This window comes from Pteropus vampyrus, unplaced genomic scaffold (genome assembly GCF_000151845.1).
Source record: "Pteropus vampyrus isolate Shadow unplaced genomic scaffold, Pvam_2.0 Scaffold189, whole genome shotgun sequence".
Classification (NCBI taxonomy): domain Eukaryota; kingdom Metazoa; phylum Chordata; class Mammalia; order Chiroptera; family Pteropodidae; genus Pteropus; species Pteropus vampyrus.
The window spans coordinates 756,423-766,880 of NW_011888970.1; the positions used below are offsets into that span (position 1 = coordinate 756,423).

The 10,458-nt window shown below is 66.8% G+C and overlaps 1 protein-coding gene across 1 annotated transcript in view; it reads right to left on the bottom strand.

Moving 5' to 3' along the window:
- Positions 1-1,844: 1,844 nt before the first annotated feature.
- The window catches only part of MMP17 (matrix metallopeptidase 17), a 23,072-nt gene continuing 14,458 nt past the window's right edge, over positions 1,845-10,458 (bottom strand). Inside the window, exons 5-12 of the mRNA XM_011371400.1 lie at positions 9,526-9,655; positions 8,998-9,281; positions 8,136-8,312; positions 7,371-7,461; positions 6,209-6,291; positions 5,969-6,121; positions 2,801-3,058; positions 1,845-2,170 (exon numbers count right to left, since the gene is read on the bottom strand). Of these exons, the coding sequence (XP_011369702.1) occupies positions 1,845-2,170; positions 2,801-3,058; positions 5,969-6,121; positions 6,209-6,291; positions 7,371-7,461; positions 8,136-8,312; positions 8,998-9,281; positions 9,526-9,655 (1,502 nt within the window). The remainder of the gene's footprint in view (positions 2,171-2,800; positions 3,059-5,968; positions 6,122-6,208; positions 6,292-7,370; positions 7,462-8,135; positions 8,313-8,997; positions 9,282-9,525; positions 9,656-10,458) is intronic.

The window sequence follows — 10,458 nt, forward strand, 5'->3', positions numbered from 1 at the left end:
GGGGGGCCGCAGAGTATTTCGTGGGTCCTCGCGGGCGCCCAGGCCCTGCTCTGCAGCCCCCGGGGAAGCCGCTGCTGTCACCAGTAACTTGTCCCCGACGACCAGACACGAGGGCCCACCGCTGGTGCCCACTGACCACTGCTGCAGTCCAGGCAGGTTGGTGGGAAGCTTTATACAAGTGTTTGGCTTTCACACACGAGTGAGACCGCCTGCCCTGACGGCTGGGGTCTTGCAGACCCAGGCCACTCTGTCCCCCGGGCTAAGCACCCAGGGGACCCCCCTCCCCAAACGCACGAGGCTCCCAAGGCCACCAGCGATGACGTGGGGTGCGTGTGGGGGCGTCCTCCATGAGCGGGAGGGACCCAGCCTCCGTCTGGTGTGACAGGCAGAGCGCTCAGGGCCAGATGGTGCACAGTGGATGCGGGACGTGGCCCGGCGGGGGTCAGTGAGCAGCGGGCCTGCTGCCTGGCAGCTGTGATGGCAAGCATCGGGTTCCGGGGCCTGGACGGCAGGACGTCGGGCCGAGCCCCCACTGAGAATGGCAGCGTTCCCGCCCCTCCCTGGGGCTAGCGGGGGGGTCAGTGGTCACCTCCGGACACACACACGGCCTGGCCTATGAGGCCCTCGCCCCCTCCAGACAAGCCACTCCTCCTCCCTTTCTGCTCACCACCCCCGCAGATAGCCTTTTCCGACCCCCAGAAAGCAGTGGTCCCCGCTTCCCTGTGCCTCACACCTCCAGGTGGGGGGCTGACACAGGGGCCCCCCACGACTAGTGCTCGGGTCAGCAGGTCCAGGCAGGGCGGGCTGCCGGTGATGCTGCTGCTGGCTAACACCTGCCGGGGCCCTGCTCTAAAGCCCCTCTGGTGGCTCTCTGCACCGACTTGCGGCTCCAGGAAGGGGACAGTGACTCGTCTTGGCCAGAGGTCCACCCCCCAGGAACACAGCGCGGCCTGGGCTCCTGGCCGGGCGAGCAGAGGCGGGGCGGCCGCCCGGACTGGCCGGCAGGGCTGCTCCTGCATCTCCTGCGGGCGGCCGTCTGCGTTGGCAGCTGAGCCCAGGTGCCGCCCAGGAGGGAGGATGGGGTGTCGCGTTCTGCATGTCCCTCACGTGCAGGCAGGTGCTGTTGAGTGTGTCAGCCTGCGGGCAGGGGCCTCCTGATATGGGCGTGACACCCAGGAGGCACGCAGTCCCGGAGGGGGTGCTGAGAGGGCGGTGCTGGTGAACGAGGCGGGGAGGGACCACCGTGCAGCCCTCCCCGGCGCAGGTGGGTCTGGGGTCACGGCCCCCACCCGGGAGTGGCAGGAGCGGAGCCCAAGCCTCAGGAAGCAGGGAGAGGTCATGTTTGTTGGCAAATGTCACAGGGAGACTTGTGGTGGCCCCAGCTCGGGGCTCATCTGAGTGGGGGGCTGCCCTGAGCAAGGCGACTGGCGGGCCCACTGGGACTGGGACAAAAGCCCCCACGGGAAGACGGAAGCACCAGGGGCGGCGGTGTGGCCGGGACGAGGGTGGCCAGGGCCCCAGGGGCTGGGGGGAGGCCTGCGTGGTCGCCCCCAGCCCCGCCCGCCGTCAACGATGTGTGACCCAGTCCTGCGGCGGGAAGGATGGCTCCTGTTGTCCGGCAGCATCGGTGCTGACTGCTGAGGGGCAGCGCCCAGGGCTGCCACCATCCGGCCTGGGAGGCTGGACCGGGGCTTTGCTCGGGAGCTGCAAGGCCGGGCCCCCCAGCCGCACACGTCGGTCTCCTCGGGGGTTCTGGCTCCCGGTGCTGGAGGGTTAGGGGCACGAGTCCTGCCCTGTGTGGCTCCAGGCTGTCACCCATGGGTCTTGCAAGCCGGCACTGGCTATCACAGCAGTGGGGCCCCCGCTGCTGTCCACAGCACGCTTGGCGGCAGCAGCAGCATGGCGGCCAGCAGCCAGCCTGAGGCCCCCAGGGGGTGGGGAGCCAGGGAGCTGCAGGAGCACACCTGGTAGCCGTCCTCGGCGCGGCTCTGGCCGCGCTGCCCCGGCCGGGCATGGGCCCCCGCCGCTCCGTCCGCGCCCTCGGAGCTGGGCTGTGCGTCCCTGCAGACGAGCCAGTCCTGGGCCGTGGGCCGCGGGAACCCGGGCGCCACTGCCCCCTCGCCGTCCAGCACCTTCCAGTACTCATTGCCGCGGAAGAAGTAGGCGGCCCCTGGGGACATGGGGAAGGCAGGCTGAGCTCTGGCCGCTGGACGCAGGACGGGTGGCCGAGCTGCGGGCCCCGGGGAGGAGGGGAAGAGACTTTCTGATAAGAGGGTCGGTCCCGTCCCAGCTCCCGGGGCAGCTGCGGGCAAGGGGAACAGCGAGACACCCTCGCAGCTTCCTGACCACTGGCTGCCCCAAGGGCCCGCTGTGTCCAGGCCGCTGGGTGCTGGGGACGCAGCTTTGAAAACGAAACAACCAACTTCTGTGCCCACGCATCATTTCTGCACAGCAGGCTTGGGGCCCTGCGGGTGTCCAGGAGGACACGGGGCAGGTGTAGAGTCCCCAGGGAGTGACCCGGGCAGCAGGGGGCGGAGGCTGATGCTGCTGGAGGAGGGCCGGGCGGGGGCGGGGCGAGGGGGCGGAGCGGGGCGAGGGGCGGGGCAAGGGGCGGGGCCAGCGCCAGGCGGCCACAGGCCGGTCCCTGGAGGATCCAGGCGGCGAGCACATGGGCGCCTCGGGTGCCTCACGTGCCTCTTGCAGGTTCGGGCTCCTCCCTCCTGGCCACCCTCTCGACCCCACCTCACAGGCGGGGACACAGCTGCACCCGCTCGCCCGCCCTTGGCGCCCAGGAGCTCACCGTCGGACCAGCGCATGGCGTCGTCCAGCGTGCTGGGGACGCCCGTCCACGGGGGGCTCCGGGCGGGGTGGCCGGGGTCCATGCGCCGAGTGTGCTCATCGTAGCGCCAGTACAGCTGGTCCTTAAAGAAATAAGTCTTGTCACTGTGGGCCCAGGAGAAGGCAGCATCGACACCGCCAGGCGGGAGGCCGAAGTCGGACACGGGCCGCGGGGACCCTTCCTCTGCGTTATTGTCCTTAAACACCCAGTACCTGTCTCCTGGGGAGAAAAAGACGGCAGGGCTCAGCCCGCGCTTGTCCCCAGCCAGCCCCCCTGTGCCACCACCCACGTCACAGCGCCCGCCAGTCCCAGCAGGGGGTTACTGAGCACCTGCTGCGTCCCTGACCACCTACTATGTGCCGGCCGACCCCTGCCCTGCGCCTGGCACGGGCGCCTTCCACGCGCCGGCAGCCTGAGCACCCGGGGCAGGGGAGGCGACCGCTCGGCAGACCGGGGAGCGAGACGCAGTCGACTCACGCCCTGGAAACGCCTTTACCATCCCGCCTCGTCCGCTCCCACGGGGCTCGGGGCTGGGACCGTCCTGCCTCAGCTCTGCTGCCTGGGCCGGACGGGCTGGAGGGCCGGGCTCTGCGGGGGCTGAGTCGGGAGTGGGGAGTCGGGGTCTGGGCAGACGCGCATGCGCGCCTGTCAGGCCACCCGGAGGCAAGATGCTTAGCGATCCCCCAGAATGTCACGTGGGAGGTCATACTCCCAGGCGGCAGCCTGGGTGCCCTGGGCGCACCTCGACCATGCTCGGGAAGACCGTGCAGGCGCTCTGCCAGACAAGAGTGACTGCGAGGACGAAGTTCGGGAGGTCCTCGGGTCCCCCCGGCTCAGCACCGACCAGCCTGCGATTTACAGGAAGAAAGGAAGAAACAGCAAAACGCTTAAAAATCCTTTGCTGGACAGAGGACAGGAATAGACGCTTCACCAAAGACGATATTCGAGTGGCCAAGAGTCACGTGGAAGGACGCTCGACGCCTTCGCTCGTGAGAGCGAGGCGCACCAAGGCCACCACGGTGCCCGCCGCAGGCCGGCAGGTGGCCGCCAGCACCAGGGCGGAAAATGCCAGCAGCTGGTGAGGGTGTGTTGGGGCGAACACAGACTGCCCAGTCTCTGGGGGAAACAGCACGGGTGAACGCGGGACCAGCCCCCAGCTCTGGGCCCGTGGCCACATGCACACACGTGGTAGTCACCACAGCTGAGAGGCAGAAGCCACCCAAGTGTCCATCATGGGTGACACACACGATGGGGGCCACCCACACAGTGGAGTATCACTCAGCCTTAAAAAGGAGGGACATTCTGACACCTGCTACAACGTGGAGGAACCTCGAGGATGTTACACTCAGTTACGGAAGCCGCGTGGCCTGACTTACGTGGGGGCCGGATTCATGGAGACGGGTCTCAGGTGGTGCCGGGGCGGGGGAGGAGGAGTCACCGTTTACTGGAGACAGTATCAGTTTGGGAAGACGGAAAGTTCTGAAGATGACGGTGGTGACGGCTGTGAACGTGCCCAGTGCCACTGAGCTGTGCTCTTAACAGTGGTTAAACGGGTAACTTTTATGCGTTTTTTTTTTTTTTTACCTCCATTAAAAATAAAAATAATTTTAAGAAACTCTATGCTGGAAAAGGCTGTTCAGACCCTGGAAAACCAGTTTCAGCTGCTGCTCGTGGACCTAAGGAAGGGGTGGCCGCAGAGGCTGAGCCCCGCCTGTGCTCTGGGGGCGCTGGGGCTCAGGCCCGCCACGCTAGCTGAACTCGCCCGCCCGAGTTCCGCCCCGGCGAAAACTCCAGGCGTCGCTGCCCCAGGGGGCGGTCCTCCTGGCATCTTGGAGGAACTGGTCGTCCAGCCTGTCGGTCCCAGTTGGGGCACTGACTTTAGCAGTGGGGACCGTCCGGAGCATCTGAACGTCAAGGACGTGGTGGATACTCGCTGACCGGGCCACGCGGACCACACGTCTGGACCGGAAGTTGGCTCGCGGCTGCGCCTCGGTCGGGATTCCTCGGCTTGTCCTTCCGGTTCGCGTTTGCTTGAAATCGTATTGACACGATTTAATGGAAATATTAAATATTTGGTCTCAAGAAATAAAAACCTTTGTCCGAGAGTGGAAACAGCTGAACCTTGGTGAGTCGGGCGGGGGGGATGAAGGGACGAGGCCCTGACAGGCAGCCGCGCAGACGCAGAAGGGCCTCGGGCTGGGGTGGGGTGACCTGGATGGGGCAGCCAACCTGGTCCCGCTGCCAAGCGTAAGTGCAGGCCCCAGGGAGCCATGCTGCCCGACGCCTCAAAGCTGCAGAGGGGACTCTGCCGGGGAAATCTCCTGGTTTTTGTGTCGAGAAATTATCCAAACCCAGGAGACATAGCTGTGCAGGCCGCCGTGGCTGCAGCTGGGCCTGGACCGCGAGGCTGGGAGGCGGGGACTCCGCCATCAGTGGGGGCCCCCGGTGAGTGGGGGGGCCAGGCTGGAGAAGGGTCACGGCTGCAGGGTGCTGCAGTCCAGGGAGTCACAGACCCTGCCACCCCAAAACGCAGCTGCACACAATGTGAGGGAAGAAAGCCTTCTCCCCAGACCAACGGCGACCTCCCCCGGAGCAGGAACCACCTCCCCCGCCTCCCCCAGCCCCCTCAGGAGTGGGCTGTGAGGCTGGAGTGACGTCCCTCCTCCAGGAGACCTGTCATCCTGGACTGAGACGGGACCCGCCCATGGTTCCCACTGCACCTAGACTAAACCCAGCCCTTCCCGCGCTCTTCCCACACTGACGGGCACTTCTGTCCTCTGCCTCGCCCCACGCGCTGGCCTGGCCACGGTGCCCTCCCCGCACTCGGCAGGACCTTTCCCGCCCTGGGGCCTTTGCACTGACAGTTCCCTGAGGTCTGCTGGCATTAATTTCCTCGTTACTTGAGGGTGCTAATCGTGTGCCCCCCAGAGCGAGGGATTTTGTGTCTTGGCCTGTGTCCCTGCAGAGCCTCACGGCACAGGTGGGACACAGCAGGTGCTCAGTAAACACGCCTGCTGGACGCAGGCACAGACACGCTCCAGCCCTGTGCTTGGAGCAAACCACAGGGCCGGCCTCCTGTGCAGACCCAAGCTCAGGGGGCCTGGAGCGTGGCCAGGTGGGGGCAGCCACCTTTGAAGAAGATGATCTTGTGGTCGCTGGTGCGCTCGTACACGGCGTCCACGCTGTCCAGGTGCAGCGGCAGGCCCCGCCAGAAGCGGTGCACCTGTGCCGGCTGCAGCGACACCAGGTGCCGGTCCCGGGTCAGCCGCCAGAAGTACTTGCCTGGGAGGACAGGAGCGTGGCTGCTGGTGGCGGGTCTGGGACCCAGGGCCACCGCTCCGCCCATGGCCCAGACCCCGCCGGGGTTACCTTTGAAGAAAAAGGCCTCGCCGCGGATCTGGGCCACCGCGTCAAAGTGCGTGCTGCACCTGTGAGGCACGTCCTTTCTGGGCCTGGGGACAGAGAGAGCGGCTGGGCCGGGCAGCCTCCCATCCTGAGCCACCGCGGGGTTGTCCCTGAGGGAGCCCCCACGCCATGCCTGCAGCTCTGAGACACACACGGTGGCGTCGAGAGAGAAAAGCGAGTTAGAATGAACCCCCATCCTTGGACCGATGGCGCCCTCATGCGGTCGGCACGGCCTCTGCAAGCCGACTGGGCACCGCCCCGCGAAATGCAGTGGGTGGGAGCCGGGGGTGGGGGGGGGGGGACCTGCTGCGAGCTGCAGCTCTGCCCCAGAGGGGACACAGACCACGTGACCGCGACGGTGAAAGGTCAGGGCCTAAAACCTCTGCCCCTCCACCTGACGCACGACGTGGAGTGTGGAGGGCAAGAAGCCAGCGCACAGTGTGCCCGCTGCTCAGGTGGGTGCGCATCACCTGCCCGTGGGGCATCTCTCGGGGGACGTGCACGCACGTGCACGCACGCACACGCGGTGGGGCTGGTGGCGGGGACCGCCTTTAGAACTGCACCGTTGGCACATGTCACTTATTCAACAAGCAAACGCAATGAAGAACCATCAAAAAGCTGGAGCGACACCTTCGACCTTGACGGATATTCGGGACGTCCACAGCTAAGTGGGGAACCATAGACCCGTCTGGAACACAGAGACGAAACCACGTAGAGCCGAAGAGCCTAAGTGTGTGTGGTTTCGTATTCGGCATGCCGTGAGCACGAGGTGACAGGCAGGTGTGCCAGGCGGGGGTGGGGACGGGACGGCCCTCCACGGTCTGTGACCCTTGTCTCACTGACAGGGGTCTCCCCCGGCTTCGAAGAGGTGGTGCTTTGACGCTCTGGGGGATTAGGGCTTGTGACAGGGCAGAGGCTGGAAGGAACCCCTCCTTGGAAACCCAACACCCCCACAGGTCCCGGCTGGGGGAGCAACTGTCCCCCACAGCCTGCAGGGTCTAAGGGACACAGCGGCACTTGGTGCTCAGCCCACAGAGTTTTCCTCAGGACATCCTGGTGCTCAGGATGCTGAGCTGGTGTTGGGGATGCTGCTGGCCACAGCGTGGGGGCAGGGGCCCAAGCTTACAGTGTGCTGGACCGATTGTTGGGGGGCTCCGGCAGGAGGGGGGGCTCCTCAGTGTCCGGCTGTGCCGTGGGGGACACGGACTCCCGCACGCCTGCAGAGACAAGTTGCTGCATGGAATCCAGCAGCCCAGCTCCCTGCGAAGCCCCCTGCCCTTCCCGGACCCCAGGGTGGACAGACAGGCCAGACTCGCAGCCCACAGACAGCGAAGAGGCGGGGCCACGGGGCCTGGACACGCCGACCGTGTCCACGCCCCCGGCGGCCCCTCCTGCCCACAGACCCCAGAGGACAAAAGATGTGCGCTTGGTCACGAGGCCAGACGGTGGCGGCACCCACATGCCCAGCAACGCCGGACGGAGAGAGGGAGTTCTCCTGCCCTCAAGGGGACGGGAGCAGTGATGTGGTCAGCCCTGAAATGGGGCGCTCCAGGCACGGAGCCGGCCTGAGGGCCTCGTGCGGCATGGTTCCGCTGACATGAAATGTCCACAACGGGCAAACCCTCGGGGTTGGACACAGTGACTGCAGGGGCTGGGGGCGGGGGGGTGCCGACCGCGGCCGGGGATGGGGCTGCTCAGGTGGCCGGGGGGCGGGACAGGCCCGGAACCAGACGGAGGCCCTGGCTGCACAACGTCGTAGCTGTGCTGAGTGTCATTGGAGCGTGAGCTCTGAAACCGTCAAAGTGGTGAATTTCACCACGGCAACCCCCAGGAGCGGGTGCTAGAGGGGGGCCCGGTCTCAGTGTGTGACCCCACCCTCAGGGCCACTCACCGTACAGCTGCCAGACGCGCACCCGGTCCTCGTAGGGAAGCCTGTAGTGCAGAGGGTCGCCCACCGGGCCCTGGTAGTAGGGCCGCATGATGGAGTGTGGGGCTGCCACGTGGCTCAGCCCGATGGCGTGGCCAAACTCGTGGACGGCCACCGCAAACAGGTCCATGCCGTGGGCATCTGGGGACGTGGTGAGCCAGTGAGCCACTGGTTCTGTGGTCCCTCAGGGGCCGTCTGGGCTCCGACCGCGGCCCCATGGGGTCACCAGAGTCCCTCAGTGTCCCCCAACTACAAGTCACTCGTGGTGGGGGTCGGCAACCTCTCTGTGCCGGCCGCTGGGACCCCAAGGGGCTGGGGTAGGGTCCCTGTGCCCCACCGATGGGCCGGGGCTCCCGTCATCAGCTCACGGTGCTACAGGCCGCTGTGTGAACCGACTCCACGTGGCCCCGCCGCCCCTCACCTTCGCACCCTGTGTCACGGGGCTCTGCCCTGGTCCCCCAGAAGCCGGGCCTGTGACCTCTCTGCCAGCAGGACGTGGCAGAAGTGACGAGGTGCCCAGGCCCGTCTGGAGGCGGGGACAAGGACGAGGACGAGCCCCGCTCAGCCAGAGGAAGCACACACAGTGGTGTTACCCGTCGTCCCAGGCCTGTGAGCCCGGCTAAGACTGGCCAGGCGGGTGGCCCTGCCGGAGACGGCGGAGTGGGACCAGCCTAGCTAGAAGCGCCCGCCCGTCCTCGTGAGCTGACAGACAGGCACCGCAGTCTGCACCGCTAGCGGTCCCTTCATCTTTATGGGGTCGGTGTGGCTGCCCGTGACATCACGGGGTCTGTTGGGGTCCCCGGCCTCGGCCTTAGCCCCAACGCACCTGCGGAGCGGAAGGTCCAGGCCTCGTCATCGTCGAAGTGGGCGTCCCCTGCGGTGGGGCGGTCACCGGGGAGGAAGGCGTGGGCCACCGTGCCACCCGGGCCGTCAAAGGGGTAGCGGTCAGCATGGTCGGCCTTGGAGAAGTCTATCTGGATGTCGGCGGTGCTGCCTGCCACCTCGTGGAAGTCCAGGGGTGCGATGTCACTCCAGACCTTGAGCGCGTAGTGCATGAGCGCCCGCACGGTGTCGCGGCCCAGGGGCGAGTCCCGTGGGAAGGTTCGGACCCTGGGCCGGTGGGAGGGAGAGGGGCCGGTCACGGGGACAGGCCGTGTGCCCCCCAGGCCGCGGCGTCCCCCCTGGAGCATCCTTCCCGGGGTTGGGCACTGGGACACGATTTGGGAATAGTTTGCAGACATGACTGAGCTGAGGGCTGCGGTGGCACCACTGAGACTGGGGGCCCCTGCACCTGGGGTCTGCTCAGGCGGCCCCCCACTGAGTCTGCAAGGGGCCAGGTGGCACCCTCCCCCACCTCCACGACAGGTTCCTCTTGTTCCACTTGGCGGGGGCAGCGGCCTGGCGCCGCCTTCGAGCTGGGGCCCCGGCTGGGAGGTCAGGGAGGGAGCAGCGTGGGGTCCTCATCAGCGCCAGGGTGGCTTCATCTGCAAGGGCGGGCAGGGGTGAGGAGCCAGGCCCAGCTCACCCCCGACCTGGGGTCCCCAGCAGCCCGAGGGCTGTCCCTCGGCTCCCGCACCAGGTCTGGGGTGGGGGGGTATGAGGCCCAGGCCTCCAGCTACGGGGCACCACTAGGACACGGCTGCCAGTGCCGCCTGCACTTCATGTGACACACACGTGTCTCCCCTGAGGCCTGGGACAGATGTGTCTCTTATCAGCCAGCCCTGAAGACGGTCTTGACAAAATTGACATTCCTTGCCAACATTTGGAAAGTGGGGTGCTTTCCAAATGTTCATAAAGCCCTGATTTCTGGCTTCCTGGAAAGCTGGGGGTTTGGGCGGCACAGGCTGGCACTCCGTAGGGCAGGACCAGGCCGGGCCCTGGGTGGCCGCCTGGCCCCGTGAGTGCAGTTCGAGCCCCTGCTGTCCAGTGGAGACGGGGCCTGACACGCTGGCACACAGTTGCCTCTGCCGTGCCCACACCTGGGGGAGCTGAGGGTGACCACGAGGGGCTCCCGCTGGCAGGAATCTGTGGTCCTGCCCCAGGGACAGCAGGCCCGCCCCCCCGCACCCCACGGGCAGGCCGGAGGGGGCAACCAGGCTTTCGGAGGTCGGGCTTGGGGAGCACATCTCCAGCTGCCCCCGGAGGACTGACCCAGCACTCCGGTGGCCTCCAGGCCCCCAAAGCGCTGCATGGCGGCGACGGCCTTGGACAGCTCCTCCTGCGTCTGCAGCTGCCCGGTTGCCAGGTTCGGTGGGGACAGGTAGCCGAACCTGCTCAGCCACTCCTG